The following is an 18,415-nucleotide window of genomic DNA, read 5'->3' on the forward strand; positions in this document are numbered from 1 at the left end:
CAAGCAGACAAAATTGCATATGATCACACACACAAGACATTTCAGTTTTCAAGACAACAGTTTAAAAGCAGAATGAGAGCTACCTGAAAAACAAAACCAACTGATGACATTAAATAAGACTTGCTTAAAAAGAGACACAAATACAACAAAGCCTTCTTGACAGGATAAGTTGCTAAAAATGTACAAGGTACCAAAAGGATGAAAGATTTAGGATTGAAAAGGCGGGAGTTCCCAGGTAAAATCTGGATGTGCTGCTTAAATGTAGCATTCTGGGGTTCAAATGCACAGCTACTTCGATCGTTTAGACCAGTGATTTTCAACCAGGGTGCCTCAGCACTCTGGGGTGCCTTGCAATCCATTCAAGGGTCCTACAGGGTGTCACACAAAGTTAGCACTGGTAGGTGTGTAAACATGACTCACAAGATAAGCCCTGAAAATTCAAAGAGGAATCCATAGTATCAAAACCATTCTGACCTATTGAGTTCTTTGCAACAGAAGAATTGCTGTTATGTTTCTGTAGTCGAAAAAACAAGCGAACATTAAGAGGTGACATTTTTCAAGAGGTGGAGATTGAGAATCACTGGCTTAGACTTCCGGGGTGGAGAGCCCAGTGAAGGGACAACTACACAATTCTCCCCTCCCCATGTAACTACCCTTTACTCCTCAGTTTACACTGCAAGACAAGGACTTTAGCACAGTGATGAAATATTCTTTAAAACTCTGAGCATGGTTGGAGCTCTTGGCATGACAGACAAACCTGGGTTGAAGGGCAAGAGGAAAGGGGCTTACTTCTTCTGAGTGTGTATTAGCTGGTATGTTGTAACATTTAGTCTTTACATGACCCTGAGTTGAAGTAAGGGAAGCTAAATCACAGTGATTTATCCCTAAAACCAATGATAAACTACTGTTGTTTAGCATCCACTCATCACAGGATATAGCAGAGGGGTGAAACAGTGACAAGATTCATCTAAGCCTGAAGTCCCTTGCTTTTAGATCAGCCTAATAGTTTCATCTCTTTACACTCTCTGATAGCCATGGCCATCACCAGTGTCAGTAAGGCGCAGTTTAAGAAAGGCCACAGGTTTGTATTTACTTCATTTACCTCATTCTTACTTAATTTACACAGAAGTAAGATATTCAGGAGTAATCAGAGTTGGCCTCACTCCATTACAGAAGTTAATGGGCTACTTGCACCGTTTGTTTTAATGGGAGCAGAGAGGCCAAAGTTGAGAACTCTTGGTCCTCCACCCTGTTCACTCTCCTTGGGAAGTGGATCGAGTCACTGGGAGTTAGGCACCCAACTGCCACCTGTGCCTTTGATAGTTGGCCTTGAAAAGCCATTTTAGCAGTGCAATTCAAAGCAAATACTACCCTTCTCAAGGCAAGAGTGTGTCATTTGGGCCTTTGCCTACAGGGGTATTTCCACATCCAAGAAACACTAATTCGCAGAAATTCATTCAACATTCTTACTCATTTTTAATAGCCTCAAGATTTTTAAAAAAGGCTTGAGGGAAATGTGGCATGGGCAGTGACCAGCTACTTCAGTTTAAATAATTTTACGACAAATCACAATTGTGCAGATCCTTGCAAGCAAGAGTTAAGATTACACAACTGTCATTAGAAATTAGATTGACCAGGCTAGTGCCATAAATTGATATTTTCAAAAAAAAGATCACATTTGAAATGCAATAGGAGTGAGGCACTTAACTCTTTTAAAAGTCCCAGGCCAGTCTGGTTATTGTTGAATCAAAACACTTGAAATAATTTCAGCACTGCCACTCAAAAAAAGAGGGCTTAAAACAACAACCACCACCAGCAGCTGTTTGGTTCATTTCAATGGTGGGCAGAAAGTCTTACTACTATACTTACATGCAGAAGTGAAAGCACATCCAACTAGATTTGAGGGGATCATTTATTCCAGGCAGAGCCAGGGGTTGCTGTGAAAAAAGGCATAGATACAGAAAGGGAGTGCAGCAGTAATAAGCTAAACATGGCCCAAGGATTTTAAAAAAATTAGCATCACACTTGACCAAAAAAAAAAAAACTTTTATGTCTGCAAGATAAAATTTTATTTCGAGCTTCTTCAAAGCAATATGATATATTTCTTGTTCAGGGAGGGGGTAAATGAGGAGGACGGTGGACCTGCTGAAAAAAACCCAACCCAAAACATGTCACTCAATTCAGATGATCTCTGTCAAGCATCCCTGGAAAGGGGCTAAGCAGGAAAAACAGTTAAAAAAAATAAGTCTGACTTGGCACAGAAAGCCATCTGCTATTTAAACAGACAGACATGACTGATGCAAACATACTACACAAGCAGTCACACTTCAGAGCTGAGCACTTTGTGTGATCACCAGGGATCCTGGTTTTCCCTGATAAAAAAAAAAATTAAATTGCAAATTCTCTGATTAAACCCCCAAAATCCATGATTAAATTGTAAGACTGGGTATCAGTTGAACACAATGTCTTATGGCTATATATATAGTTTTAAAGCAATCTGGAAGCCTACTAGTACTTCAATCATTATAATAAAATAAATTCTAAATAACTATACATTTTAGTGTTTGATTTTGGGTTTTTCATCGTGGAAAATCAGAACTTTTGCTGCCCCCCTCACTTACCAGGATGCGGGTCCAGCTGCGGTTGCCCCCCACACTGCTTTGTGGTGCTGAGCAGCCCTGATATGCCATTGCCCCTCACTCCCAAGCTACAGCCCCTACCCCAGCCCTGCTGGTGCTCCTCACTCCCTGCCTACCTCCCACTTGCTCCCTCCTGGCAGCAGCTCCCCCCATGCACCAAGATGTGGGTCCAACTGTGGCTGCTCTATCACGAATCCCCATCTGTGACCTGTAACCCCCCAGCCCCCTGCAAGGCCCACTTACCTCACAGGCTCCAAGAAAGAAAAGTGAGCCCGAGCCAAGGCTTGGCTGACAGAGCCTCAGGTCCCACCCTTTCCCCTGCTCCCTCTGGACAGGGTTGGGGGTTCGCCACCCTTTTTGCAAACAGCTCTTGCAGGCTGGACCTGTGCTTGCCTGCAGAGGTCTTTGCAAGAGTGGGAAATCCGCAGGTATCTCTGCCAAAAGGAAAAATCTGTTTTTTTTTCTCCAATAAAGGGGAGGAATCCGTGGTTTTCTGTTTTTCCCTGGGAAATGAAAAACCCAGATCCCTGGTGATCACACACTGCCTGTGATTGGGAAACTGGTTGCAGGGAGTCAATTCCCAGAGAGTCAATACGGTTACATTCAGTAGTAAGCTGACGTTTGGTACTATTTTACTTGACTACTGTAACTGCTGGTCTTTTCACAGATTAAGATGTTCGCATACAGAGTTAGCCTGAATTCTGAAATGGTTTCTTTCCTACTTTTACCTCTGCTTAAATTTAGCCATCTGTCCAACTACCCTTCCTATGTCCAAGAGCCATGTTTAAGCAGTGAAGGTGGAGGAGTGAAAATAAATCTAAATTAATAAAAGAAAGAGTGACACAAACTTGCCTCTGTTAACTTTAAGTGGGAGAAGGAAAAAAATTCCATCCTGGTGTCTGAGTAGAATCAAGCAGTTAGGAGTGAGTGTATGAGGTGAAGAGGGTGAATTTCAAGAGTGCTTTCAAAGTAAGAAAGAGGAGACTACCTAGCTAGGAGCAGTGGGGAAGCTGGTAGTACATCAGCAGCAGAGAAAGAAATCCAGGAAGTCATAAGGTAAACATGGGTCTCCACTTCTTGGAATGTATCAGAAAGGAAAAGACTCTGTCCAGAAAGGAATGGCAGAGAAAATACAGAATTAAAACAGGCAAGTCAATGTTCATTACAAGCTGACCATGAAGAGAGGCTCAGATTTTGTTTGCATGCCCAAGATATATATGCAAGAGAATTGCAGGCCACTCAACAGGAGGAAGAAGAGAACCCATTCTAGCCATTTTCTCCACCTTCTCTTCCATTTTGGAGAGGTTAGCATGCTAAGGTTGCTTTGGCAGTTAATTGAGCTGTTCACTGCTCTTTTGGCAAACTGCTGTTTACATCCTGTTTCTTAGCCCTCACAAAGCTAAGTGGTATTTTCATATAACATTTTTATGCCTTGGTCAAAGTAGCTGTAAAGGGAGCTAACTGTGGTGTTCTCAGGAGCCCAGAGTAACTGAAGTTAACAAGTGTTAAATGACCCTGCACTTGGCATCAGAAGATGGGATTTTCTACACTCAATGTAGATTAGTAGTGAGTGGCCTGACCTTGCAGCCATATAAAATTCAGTGCATAAATTTCTTCAGGTGACTATTTTCCTGAAAGCCCTTGGCATTGCATTGCATGAACAGGTACATCCATATGTGTGTGTTTGCTGGATGGGGATTTAAAGGAATCAGTTAATCTTTCCACTGTGTACAATGGGGATCACATTTTGGAACACTTATTTGCTTTTCAGGATGGGCCTCAAAGGTTACTGTTATATGATTAGTTTTGATGGGAACCTTTTTATTTCAAAGCAGGAAAACTGGAAGAAAATCTCTATCTATTGGAAATTGTGGCTCCATTTGATGCAGACTTCAGCCGTTACCAATTAGCCACAAGATTTAAGAGTTATTGTAAGAGACTCGGCACATAACAAAAAGCCAAGCCACAGTTATGCACAAATCTAGAACTCTTGGTTCAGAGATGATACCTTTTATTAAGCTAATTAAGAAATTGCAACAACAACAACAGAGACTCTTTTTCTTAGCTTTTCTTCTTGCAGAAAAAGATATATTTTTTGTGATTTCTTAGTTGGTCTTATAAAAGGTATCATCTCTGAACCAAGAGTTCTAGATTTGTGCATTTCTTTTTGTTTCAGATAAACACAGCTACCAAATACATCCAAGCCACAGTTATGTTGTCCAGTAAGAAAAAAATCCATGCAAGTGTAAAATCATGCAAGGTCAGTTGCACCTCTGTTAACTATACACAGAAAACAGTGGGATTTTTACAGTCATATAGGTTAGCTGTCAAAGGATGAGAGTTTGAGTGAGGCTTCTGGGTTCAGCAATACAAGCAGAGAAAAAGACTTTGACCAGACAGCAGTGCACTGACAATGAACAGTATCTTATGCCATAGCTGATCCCACAGATTTCCATGGGACTGTGCCCAGGCATAAGGTACTATTCAAGCAGAGTCATGGAACAGCAATCTGGCTCTTTGAGAGTTGGGTGTGCAAACAGTAACAGTAGCCTGACTCCATGTCTACTGGATCCCAAGGAATGTTACCAGGCACTAAACCAAGCCTGCAATGGACAGTACTTGCTCTCGATTCAAATCTGAATGACAGCTGCTGTTTCTTTCCAGAAAGGCAAATGGCATCATTAGATTTCCAACCCCGCACCCCAACCCTCCCCACCCCCCAATTTCCCAGTAAATATTGTTTTACCTTCCCACTACAATACTAAATGAGTTAATAGTTATTTGTGTTTTGTTTTTTTTTAAAGATGGCTGAGACACATTACTGCAAAAGCAAGTGAATGCAGGAACATCCTTGGCTTGCCAGGCTTTATGTGAAGCTTGCACTGCAAGTTAAAAAACAAAAACAAAAAAAAAATGTTAGAAATAATAGAAACCCAAAAGGGAAAAAGGAAAGGAAAGGTAAAGGGAAGCTGACACTGATATGCTGCTGTGGTTGATGCTCATGCAAATGGATTAAATTAAAAAAGGTGCAAAACAAACCTTCATGTTGATTCAATTCAATTCTATATGATAAGCAAAAGCAAAGGAAAACTAAGTGGATGGGGGGGTGGAAGGAAATCCTCTCAACCAACCAACCACATAGTGAATCGTATGCCTTCTTTTTCAGAAAGGGCTACTGATCTTTTGAGTGCACATCTTGGAGGAAACAACTTTCAGAGGACAGGTGCTGAGCACCAGGCCCTTTGATGGCCCAACCTGAAAAAACTTCAAAGGTCTGTCTGCACCAAAGGGGCATAAGTCAGTCAATGGACGCTGTTCTGTAATGGGTGTTGGATCAGACTTCATATGAACTGGCAGCATGCTTGGAATTTAAGGATTTATGCTGGGGCTGAATATGGGCCATAATATTTGGAAATTGCTTTGGAATTTCCATGTAATAAAGGAAACTGGAAAAAAAGTCTCTTGTGCTGCTTTTTAAAATGGTTTTAAAAGCCCAAAGGAAAAACTTCCAACTTCTGTACAGTTTGACACGCTGCAAGCAGTGCAATCCACGGGCCTCGGTATGCATCTGATAACCTATCACATGATGCAGATGAGGTTAAAAAAACCACTCCCGGTCACTCTTATAAGCCACTCTGGTTTTGACAAGCTCATACCACAGACAGCTACAATCACTAGGCTGTTTAACTATGCAGCAATGCCAACCCCTTTGTTAAGATTTTCGGGTCTGTGAAGGATTTGGCCCAGATTTCAGCAAAACACAGAAGCACGTGCTACCCAGAACAAGAACACTTTTCCCAAATCAAGACCATAGCCACAAAAAACATTTTTGTAACTTGTAAGTCTCAAATTCAACTCGTGAATCCATTGGGGAAATATATAATAAAAAAAAAAAAGTACCAAGGACAACATTAGTCTCATAGGATGGGCCCAAGTGTTGTGAGCCAAAATTCTCTACAGTCACATAATACCAGAGAGAACCTGGCCCTATGCTTTTATTCGGTCTTCTAAAGAATTGCCCAAATATAATTCCACTTTGATGAAGGAGCCTCCAAATAAATTGCATTTGGAGGGGGAGGGGGGATAAAACAGAAGCCATGCTAAGAATATTTTAGCGATTAGCCTGTTTCCACTGGTGAATGTATACAACATCATAGTCATGCCATTACAGTTCAATGATTAGAATTAAAATGCCTTACCTATAGGACTTGTGTAGCATTTCGTTAAGACTGAAAGCCTTTAGAAAAACCAAGATGTGCTACAATGTGACAGCATCAGTATTTCCCTTTTAATCATATTTTCATAATTCAAAGATGATAAAACAGTTTTAGCAGCTACACCACCTGGCACGGCTACATAAAGACTGTATAAATTTGTGCATGTGCATTTTCCTCATGCCTGGATTTCAGTGTTGGTGCACTGGCAGACAAGAAAAAAAATGCTACTAGTGATGGCCATGCCACACAAGTGTATTACATACTTAATAGCATGCATGCGCCAGAAGACTTCACAGAAACAACTAGTAGCTAATATCTACGTAACTCCCATTAAAAGTAGCCTTAGTCTACTAAAAGATTGGAAGAAACCTACTGGGAATGGCATATAAATACTGAGTTAGCAGCCCAGTTTTAAAAAATCCCGTAAAAGGGGTCTTTAAAATTTCCAAATTTCTCTTCAGAAAGTCATTATATTGCAGTATGACATCAGCCATTTTTCCAGTCATTCCTAATTACATCACGAAGGCCAGGAAAACAAGTACTAAAAAGTTTTTTGCTAGATACTAATAGTTCTTTATGTAGACATGATACTAGCTTGCTTTGGGAATTATGTTAAATTAAAGAGTATGAAGGACATATGAGAAAGCTGCACCTTTTTTCTGGTGATTGTGTCAGCATGCAGGGCCAGATAGTTAGCGTAAAGCAGCATGGCTGTATGGGAGCTACAGTGATTTACAGCAGCTGAGAAACTGGCCTTAGATGAATTTAAACATCTTCCTAAGGTGAGCGTTTAAGGTTGTGACCTAATCAGACAGTAAAGACAAGACACAAGCATACCAGCCTCTGCTAATGCACAAGTGAGAACATTTTATATAAATGTATAAAATGAACTAATATGTGCAAATTACAGTAGAACCTCACTTGCTCACACTGGATGACCTATTACAAATGACTGATGTTTGTGATGCAGCAAGTAAATAAGCAGTAACATCACCTTATTATTTGAACTTCCTTTCTTTGGTCAATGGTAGCTTTGTGTTGCTTATTTATGACAATATAATCACAGAAGTCAAGGGACCTCAGGTCCAAACCCCTGTACAAATGCAGGATGTATTAGTCCTAACCCAGCCTAGACAGATACTCATCTAGCCTCTTCTTGAAAACCTGTAGGGAACAAGATTCCACAATACTTCAGAGTACCCTAGGAAATGTCAAATAGCATAAATCGTTAGAGGATATTTGGCACTGGCAATTAAGACAACTGCCAAACACTGGTTTGTTGTGCACAAGTTATCAAGCATGAATTTGAATGAGATTCTACTGTATCAATCTCTGTAGTTTATTTGATTGTAATGACTGCAAAAAATGTATTCTTTTGTTATAGGTGCACAATTTAAGGAATACAAAAAAAGTACCTCCTACCTATATAGGAAGGGCTGATGGGAATTTTTGGGGGGTGAATTATTTTTTTAAAATAAAAGTTGTAGAGACTGGCCTTACGTAACTCCCATTCCTGCTAGGCTATGTAGACCATCCATGTCACTTCTTTGGCTTCACTGCACATCTCACACTCAAGAGGTGGTTATTTTTTAAGCAAGGGGGGAAAGTCAGTTTATTACACATACAGACCTCTTATGCTAATGAAGAACTAAAATAATCACTTTCCAGTAAAGGCAGTGGGAAGGTGGTTGCATCAACAATACTTCATCTAAACAGCAATCCCCTCATACCTGGGGAGATTCTGGGAAGAGCCCAATCATTGCTGGAATGAAACTGCTTTTTGGTCAAGAGAGGAAGTCATCTGCAGTCAATGGTGCACAAAGCAGTTCTGAGAAGTGCTCAAAATCGGCCTCACTGTGCTCTCATGGGGGGAAGGGGTAGGGGGAAATCAGTAGAAATTTTACCATCCGTTGCAATTAGAGCAAAAGTGGACCAAAACCAAGTGTATTGGAAAATCCCATCTGTAAATGCTAACCAAGGGACAAATTCTGCCCTTGAAAATATCCACCTCCTACTGAAGCCACCAAAAATTCCCAAAAGTATCCGGGGGTGGAATGCGACTCAAAGTATAAAAATATAGTGGTAGAAAAACACAATGCCAGCATCTTTGCTAAACAAATCAGTTTTGCTAGCTTATTTACTTTATTCTATATGAAGTTCATCTGCAACTGTAGATACGATTTATTTAAAAAAAGAAACAAAAAACAACCCCCCCCCCAACCAAAACACAAACTTCAAACCCACAAAAACAAATATTCAACATATTTGCTTTTGGCACCAACATTTTCCATGTCAAAACAACATGGTGCTTCTGGTTAAACTATAACAAAACCCCTTAAGAATTACAAATCTGGAACTGTTCCTAGGGTAAAAGTGGGGAAGAAAACCTACAGACACACTTCCTTTCGCACAGGAGGGAAAAAGGTGAGTTCAGAGTGTCCCAATGTTGGTCCAGCAGATGCTGACAGGTTACCAATCGGACCTTCATTTTATGATTGCTTTTTCACACCAGTCAGTGAGAGAGCGAGCAAGCGAATGTCTGCGCAAGCAAGACCACGCAAATGCAATGAAGATACCTTTTAGTGAAAAAGATCATCTCCCTTTCCCATCCCTTCAAAAGAACATTTTGATTTGATCAGTCTGGTAAAACGTGGTTTCCAGTCTGATGATAGGTGGGAGGGCTTGCGGGGAGGGTTGTGGAAAAAGCAAGTATAAACATGAATCAGGAAAAAAAAAATCAAAATAGAACTAGAGGAAGCCCATAAGGTTGTAGCATGACGGCCCCTTACTTTTTCTTGTCTTTGTCTTTCTTGGTTTGTTGGGAACCTGCTTGCTGGGCCTGCGACTGTAGTAGCTGAGCTGCAGCCTTCTTCTTTTGAAAGTTGCTCAGCTCCTCCTCAAGCTCCTTCTTTTTGTCTTCTACTTTTTTTTTCTCTTCTTGGTGTGTCCGCTTTAGAAGGTCAAACTTCTCATGGAGCTGTCCGGACAAGGGCATGATGAAAGAGGGAGAGAGCACTATTAGGTTTGCAAACACCTACACACGATTGCCAAGAGATGACAAATAGGAATCCACAGCATCAAAACCATTCTGATCTGCTGTGGTCTTTCTGAGTTCTTTGTAACATAAAAAAAATTCTCCACTATTTTCCTATAGTAAAAAAACAAGTGAAAGCTAAGAGCTGTCATTTTCTGAGAGGTGCCTTGAGTCTAACACAGTTTAAGAACCACTGTTTTATAATCTAAGCATCCAAGGTAGGGGAATTGTAACCATCTAGCTGAAAGTCAAAGGGAGTTTACATCTCATTTTCAAATGTAACAGGGTAAAATTTTCAGAAGTACATAAGGTCACATAGGAAGGTTGTAAAAGATTTTATAACCCAATCCAGATTAGATTAAACCAATGGATTCAGATAAAGTCATTCATATGGATACAAACAGACTGAAAAACAGTAATTCTTTAGGAACCTACCAAAAAAATCCCAAGAGAAGTAACATTTAAAGAGGAAAAATTGAAGCTGGTTATACACTAGTTGTTCTGACAAGTCAGTATTTCATCCTTTGCCAACAGCACTACTAGGAACAGTCTCTAAATTATTTATGTTTGAAACAATGGCAATCCCATTTTAAAAGGACTTACGGATTTAGCAACACATTTGACTGAGTACTGACACAGATGTGAGATTGGTGCCTGAAAGATCTAAGCCCATGTTCAATCCTTGCCAGCATCTCCAACTGATTGCTGGGGCTTGCTGAGATAGCTCACAGCTATGAAGGGGTTGCACGGTCATTTTGAAAAAACGCGCTCCTACAATTCACATTTCATGCATGTTCTAACTCTTCAGCTAGGCACAAATGAACTTAACATATGATGAACAGCCACCATAACAATGCAAGTATACAAGTGCCCAGGGTGAAGGTTGCCCTTAGGCCATTTACAGATGTTTCTACACTTGCCAACTCAGAGGCCACTTCCCTGGAAGGGAAAACAGAGGCTATTCAGCAGAAAAACCTCCCAGGTGCCTAAGGGAATTCTAGCTAACAAAGGAATTTTCTGACAACTTCACAACACCTGAAGTGAGACAGTACTATATCCCCAGGTCTACAGATGGAGAATGCAAGCAAGCGAAGTAGGAGACTTGTCTCGGGTCACTTCAGAAATCTATGCTGGAGCAGGGACTTGACTCCTGGTCTCTTCCCCACATTCTGGTAAGCACCCTAACCACCCCCAGTCAGTAGGATTGAGAGTTGGGTGGCCAACGCTTTTACATCCCTTTGTAAATCCCAGCAGAAACCTGTGCGCCCAATCCACTTAACAAGAAAAAGCTCACATCTTTTTCTGCTTCTTTCAGCTCTGCTTCTTTTTCCTTCACTCTCATGACAAACATCTGTCTCATTTCTTCTTCTTTCTTCTGGAGCTCACCCAGGAATTCATTCCTCTTCGCTTCATAGGTCTCTTGAAGACTGTTGAAAACATCCAGGGGTGGGGGGAGGGGAACAAAACACAAACAGAAAAGAATAATCAAGGTTTTGCTTAATGCATGGATGAGACCCTTTGTGGTGTCTAGTAGTACTAGCACATTTCCCTCATGCTGAATGGCACCATTGAACCCTGGTTGGGCGGGAGACCCAACCACATCTCCTTAAGAGCAGCTCCAGTTTTCCAGAAGACCAGAGGGTGGAAGATGAACCGATATATAAACTGAATGAACTGTATGAGTCTAAGTCACACAAGACAGATGATCTGAAAACATCAACTGCATGTGCATTTACAGTAATGCAGCTGCTAATGTGGCTTTCCTCTGCTGGTCAGCTCTACATCCCAACCTGTTGCAACCCTTCTAGTTGCATTTCTATTCATCTCTTCTGACCTATATTCATGGAGCAAGGGCCAAGGCAACTCCATGCAGAATCAGGGCCTGTGCATTTCAAAAACCACTATGCTACAAAATTACTTAAACACTTGCATTCTTCCTCTGAATTACCACTTTTTCATTAAACCTAAACTAATCTGTTACTTGGCATGTATGGACTTCTCAAATGTCAAACTTTTGGAGCATAAAATGTGTCAGCCTACACCTCTGCGTATGACTGTGATTGTCAGACTCCCTTAGGAGTATAGGATGCCAAATTCACTTTAACTTTATTCCTTGGCAGCTTTTAAAAAAATTCAGCCACAACAACAGCTTGGGTAGAACTACAACTGTTTCCCTATGATGCATTCCTGAAGACAAAAAGCAATTTCAATTAAAGCTCTTTTGCTCTAGGTCTAATCAGAGCAGGCAGTGCTCTCTTGTGTGTGCATGTATGTGAAATGGGAAGCGATACGTAAGAGAAATAAGAGCTTGTACAACCTTTCCTCCTGCTTCGGACAGGGATTTCTCCTTTATTGCATGCAACAATTTTTGTTGTCAAATCTTGTCCCTTCATTCCAATTAAACATGACTTCCAAACTGTGCTAAATCTTGGCCTTCCAAGTGTTGAGCATTTCTGAATCCCATTAAACTTCCTTTCCCAGTGTCCTACAGGAACAGGTTTCTCATGGAGTTGGACATGAACCTCTTGACCTCAGTTCAGCTTTGAATGGCAGAGTTCTCATAAAATTTTTCTTCTCCAAAGGTTTCTGGCCCTGTGTGACTGACTGATTCTGGGCTGCATCCAGAAGCACAGTGGATCTGAATCAGAACCTTCCTGAAATTGTTTTAAGCTTCTGGTTCTGACCCATCTTTAAATGTCAAACTAGGGGCTATGAAAAAAATCCTCCTTCTTCCTCAACAGATCCACTGCCCAAAGGTGCTTTCATTTTTATCAGTTTGCTTTAGTGAGGAACAGAGACTTGCAATAGTGACATGTCCTCCTAGAAAGCAGCAAAATGAAAAGCCTCATGCTATGTGGTTAATCATATCCCGTGCCTCAAACCATCTCCTGCCAACCTCATTTCCAAAAAAGGAGCAGCATGGTGCAGAAGGATCAGCAGCCTGAGAAGAGGCACTAATCTTGGCAGGGGTGGGGCTGAGCTTTTGTTTTAGCCCCTGACTTGGTGTGAAGCTTTCGACTAAAACCAAAGCCAGTAAAGCAAATTGCTTTGCTGACTTTGTCAGCAAAGTCTAACCAAGCACTTCCCAATCACATCTGAGAAAGTGGCCTGTAGCCTAAAGGATATTCAAACCAAAGCCATTTGGAATTTCTGCAACTTCTTACTATTATGGAGTTCAAGAAAATCTATTGTTTCCTGACAAGAAACAAATAGAGAGTTGACCTAGATGACATGTTGAAAGAAAATACCCTAAACCTCACTAAGAAAAGTGTTTCCAAATTATGGCTTTGTTAAATGAATAATAATAAAAAAAACCTTTATAGGATTTACTGTAAAGATTCCTCAACTAATAGCCAAGGTGCTGGGGAAAGGATTCTGCAGGAGGAGGAAAATGAACATGAGACAAGGAGACTGCAACAGCAAAGGGTCTCCAAAGGCTTTGAGAATAAATAAGCTTCTCCTGTACAAAAAGACAAACTGCTCTTTGGTTACAAATGCTGATGCAGCCTCCAATTTGGACTTACCTCAGAAGTAACTGAAATATGAGCACGCAGTGGGCAGCATTCTTCTGATTAACTCAATTTTGCAAGGCTGCCAACCCCTCCATTGTACACTTTATTGCAACAGCTGAAGCAGCTAAACAGTTTGCTGCTAATCTCCTATCCACCTCAGCTCAAAATGTATGGAGCAATTGCTGTTCCTTACAGGCATAATGTAAACCTCCTGGGGAACTGAGAAACCTGTAGCTCACAAAGCTCAGACTCAAGGGAATGCATGTGCCCTGGGAGAAGTTAGTAGGTTAGGATTAACAAGGTGTGCTGCTGCTACTTGTCCCTCAGGAAACAAACATCTACACTTGTCTGGAAGCAGCCTAAGAGGTTATTTAGACCCACGCTAACTCAATGGTGTAGTACTGGCAATGCAGTAAGATTCAAGTTTTGGATCCAACTCAACTCTAGCCAGGAAAAGCTTGTGTTACTGAACAGGCAACATGCTCAGTTAAATGGATGGTGAGGAACAAGAGACTGGTGAAGGAGGGGAAACCCCCAAAACTGCTGTCACTCATTAGTGACTCAATAGCAAAGGGGCTCTGCTATGCCAGATAAGCCAGCGAGCCAAACCCAGCACACCAGTCGGCAGCACACTGTGCCCGACACCTAATGTGAAGGTGCCCTTCCCATATATCACATTTCACTGTGAAATGCTGCAGGACAGTCCATGAGGATGTGGCAACCAGTTTATTAATTGAAGCACAAGATTTAAATCACCTCCATCTTTCTGAAGCTACAAGTGTTCCTGGTCAGATTTGTCCTGTCCCTTTTTAAATCCAACAACAGCATTTGCTCCTGACATCCTGAAGCTATGCAGAGTGCAGCCTGCAGCCTGCCAAGAACAGCAGCATCCATTCCCCAAAAAAGATGCATTGATCAAGGGGTGGGGGAAGGGTACTTCTTGTGTGGGGCCTGCGGATCTAAACAGACTCCTTTAGAAAAGGAAAAGGAAGTAAGAAGCATGTCTAAAGTGATCTACAATCCTCCTCCTGCCGGGAGGTCTCCACCAGGATGCCTGGGGTGCAGCAAATTACAAAGCAATTGGAGAGTGGACAGATAAATCTGCAAAGTTACCCTTGATTGGACAGCTCAGAACCATCAGGAAAAGACTGATAGAACCTACCACAAAGTCAGAAAATGCCCTTTGGAGGTTAAAAGAAGCATCAACCCTCAAATGAGCTTCTCCCCTGTTAGCAGACACTAGTCAAACAATCATCAGACTCTGGCTACTCATACTTTGACATTATCCAAATTATGGACCAGAATTTATTGCACTGGGTGCTACCCCAGTCCAAGACAGAAGTAAGATTCCTGCCCCAGAGAGATCAGACTGGCAGGAAGGGGAGCAAGGGGTTGCTACAAGGAAGTAATAAGATCATCCTGGTCAGCATGATAGGCTGTGACCAGAGATGTGGGGTGGAAAACAGAAATTTTTCTGTGTGAAATTTTCCATTTCTAAAATTCATTGTTTCATAAAATTCATTAGTAACAATGAATGGATGCCAATACAATATCAGGCAAGCTTGGCAGTTTTAAAGTTGTAATGAATGTTTTTCAGGTGATTATCCCTAGGAAGTGTGAGAGAGAGTACATATATGTTTTACTGATTTGTAAACAGGAAGGTAAATTCACTCACATAATAATCCAAACCAAAAGTCAAGTTATGAATTCACCTAATTGGCTCTGCAGGCCAAATCAAAACCAAAGCATGGCATATCATGCACAGTTCTCTGGGTGTGCTAAAATTAGCATGCCTTCAGTTTTTTTCTTAAATTTAAACAAACAATGTAAGGGAAGCACATACTATTGTGCACCGTCTTTACATTTTTACAAGTATTCTAATAAAAGTAATTTCTTTCTGCACAAAGCTTTGAATGTGTTTGAATATAATATTTAAACCACATTAAGTGTGCTGTATTTAATTTTTTTCCTAATCAAATATTTCAGTCCAAATACTTGTGGCTATTGTGACATAAAATTAACATGGGGTACTTTTTTAGTGTTGTTAACTAAATAGAAGACAAATAAACATGCTAAATCAGATCACGCTCTATTTGGGCCAGTGGAAATTTTCTGGAAAAAACCCACATCTCTGGCTGTGGCATCCGTATGCTGGCTGCTGAACTTTCAAGTTTGGTACAGGCACCATAGCAAGAGGAACATTCTAAAGGAGGGACCTGAGAGAATAATAAAGTCATGTTTCAGAGATTTATGAGATGTTTTCTCCCAAAGGCCAGTTCGTGGGAAAACACAAAGTTTGCTGGCTTGCATATCTAACAAGCCAGGGATGGAGGTTGGCCTGACAGAGTGGCTGGAGACGGGAGCAGACCTCTCAATACTGAATGAGAGACGACAGGTCAGGCAGGGATGTGCCGTGAAAGGTCTTTCAAGCGAACAGCAGCAGCTGATGGTTCTTGCAATGTAAGCAGCAGCCAGCAGAGGGTTTAACTCAACTCCCAGTGAGACAAAGCAATTTTCACAGCAGCTGCTGTGAATTTCACAATTTTCAAAGGACAAACTGCAGGGTTCGCAGGCATTTCCCAGCAACCCCATCCCTCACCACTGACTGGCAGAGGCAGATCCTGTACAATTTAATAGCAAATTCTGCAGTAAGTAAATTATATAATTTATCATATTATAAATCTAAGTATTAATTTAAATCTAAATTTAAATAATATACATATAAATGAATATACAATATGAATTGTAATTTATATCACCATAGTTGATTATATGCAGCATTCTAGAAACAGTTTAGAAATATTAATTAATGCTAACCTGAATAGAAACACTTTCACTTTACTCACTAGCGCCTTCACTTAGTCTATGTCACTAGCAGACAGTAACTCAACCGTATGATCTCTGGCTGCAATGATTGTCATGTTGCCTTTGTACTGCAGTAAGCACCAGGGCATTCTGAAACAGTATTATATGAATAAGCAGGGTTTTTTAGATTGATTTAACAGGAAATCATGGTCATTACAATATTTCCTGGCAATCCTGGACAAAGCCGTTTTTTGCACATCCACAAAAATCACAAAACTACAAATTAAGCAGACCCACAGTGATGTGATCAATGCAACAGGCTAGTAAAGCTATCTTTGGTACATCTCCCAGATTTGTATTTTTTTAGGATGGTCTGAACAAGGCAGACTTTGCTCTCCTGTTGCATCAAAATGCATAACGTCCCCCTGTTGGCAGTGAGGTCTAATGAGATATGGGAGCATCCTGCCAGCCATCTTTCTGGAATATCCATCCCAGCTTCCTCCATTTCTCCGATACATGAGCCCTCAAGATTTTGAGACCATCTATCCTGCAACGGAAGGCACAAGGGCAGCACACAGCAGCTTTAAAACTAGCATGGGTAATAACAGGCTGCCCACCTAATTATATATCAAGGATTGCTGGGGGGCTTGTGCTGCAAGTTCATGGTATTTTTCACCTGTACTTCCTAAGATCTGCCCAGCAGGCCACAATCATGCCTTCCATTACAGCATAGGTGCTCTCTTGTGGAAGGAGACAAGGCGGTACTTTCAAGACCCATCAATGCTAGACTCATCAGCATGAAGAATTCAAATGTGCACAAAAGAGAGAGAACTCCACCTTCTCTGGAACTGAGAGTTATCTCTGATCACAGTCTATAAAAAGATCCTGCCTTCCCCCCACTTTCTTGGCGCTCTCACACATATACATCCATTCAGCTGCGCCTGCTTTTTAGTTGCACAGGTCAATGCTCTTGCTTTCATACCTAAATGGTTTGCTATCTGGGTCAGTATCTTTGAATCCCATTTCTTCTAGCTTGCAGCGCCTGTAGAGTTCATAGTGCCGTGTGTGTGTCTGCTCTCTCAAGTCCTCCATGTTCACACGGATCAGCATCTCACGCAGCTTCACAAAGTCACAGTGGTTTTCATTTTCAACTACCGAGAGGAAAATATAAATAAATAAAATGTCCTGGGGCCTGGTCACAATGGGAAAATAAAATCAATGGGAAAACTAAATTCAGCTGGTTTCTTTCACTCCTTTTTCTAAAGAGAGGCCCCAAGCAACTCAGCTCCAAAGCTATGACATTACTTGCAGTACATGGAGAGCCCTGCTGATATCAGATGTTTACAGACTTCAAAGGAGGCATGTACTGCTGTGCCTTACTAAGTTGGAGTCTCAAACATTTTAAAACAGCAACCAACAAGATGCCCATCAAGGCCTTTACTTTTATTTGCTTTATCACCAGGGACCCTCGTTTTCTGTTTAAAAAGAAAAGGAAGCAAATTCCCCAATTCAAAAAAAAAAGGCAAATTATTCTGCTAACCCCCCCCAGATCTGCATTTTTCTGTGATTAAAATGAAATGCTATACAGTATACACACACACACACTGGTAAGGCTTCCAATTTGCTTAAAAATTATAAATATATCAATAAAACATTGTATTCAACCGATACACACGTGTGTGTGTATAATGTTGTTTTCCATCTCTCTCTCTAGAAAACAACATATTCTAGGTCTATATTCTACGTCTATTTCTATATATATATAAATATATATATATAAAAATATATATATATAAAACAACATTGTACATGCACACACACACACACGTATCAGTTGAATACAATGTTTTACTGATATATTTACAATTTTTAAGTAAGTTGGAAGCCTACCAGTGCTTCAATCACTATAATCAAATCAATTCTAAATACCTATAAATTTTGGTGTTATATTTTGGGGTTTTTTATTATGGAAAGTAAGAGCTCCCCCTGCCCCCTTTGCTCACCAGGACATGGGTCCAGCTGCGACTCTCTCCCCTGACTGCTTTGTAGTGCTGAGTAGCCTGGTTATCCCAGTGCCCTGCCCATGCCATTACCCCTCACTCCCAAGCCACAGCCCACTAACCCCTGCCAGTGCCCCTCACAGCCCTGATAGGCCAGTGCCCAACCCTGCTGGTGCCCTTTGCTCCGCACCCACAGCCCCCCATACCT

The 18,415-nt window shown here is 41.0% G+C and overlaps 1 protein-coding gene and 1 long non-coding RNA gene across 3 annotated transcripts in view; one reads left to right on the plus strand and one right to left on the minus strand.

The window, feature by feature from the left end:
• Positions 1–1,667, plus strand: part of LOC109301270 — a 7,408-nt gene extending 5,741 nt beyond the window's left edge. The window contains exon 2 of the long non-coding RNA XR_002098492.1: positions 188–1,667. This is a non-coding gene — a long non-coding RNA (uncharacterized LOC109301270). The remainder of the gene's footprint in view (positions 1–187) is intronic.
• Positions 1–18,415, minus strand: part of SEPT11 (septin 11) — a 144,332-nt gene that overhangs the window by 6,709 nt on the left and 119,208 nt on the right. The window contains exons 7-10 of one of the 2 annotated variants that reach the window (XM_019522315.1): positions 17,190–17,358; positions 11,185–11,317; positions 9,646–9,833; positions 5,440–5,521 (exon numbers count right to left, since the gene is read on the minus strand). In XM_019522315.1, the coding sequence (XP_019377860.1) occupies positions 5,506–5,521; positions 9,646–9,833; positions 11,185–11,317; positions 17,190–17,358 (506 nt within the window). In that variant the 3' untranslated portion in view covers positions 5,440–5,505. Of the gene's footprint in view, positions 1–5,439; positions 5,522–9,645; positions 9,834–11,184; positions 11,318–17,189; positions 17,359–18,415 lie in introns of those variants that run through there. The other variant, XM_019522316.1, reaches the window with a different exon arrangement.

This window comes from Gavialis gangeticus, unplaced genomic scaffold, assembly GCF_001723915.1.
Source record: "Gavialis gangeticus isolate Ggan-Ray unplaced genomic scaffold, GavGan_comp1, whole genome shotgun sequence".
Taxonomy (NCBI): Eukaryota; Metazoa; Chordata; order Crocodylia; family Gavialidae; genus Gavialis; species Gavialis gangeticus.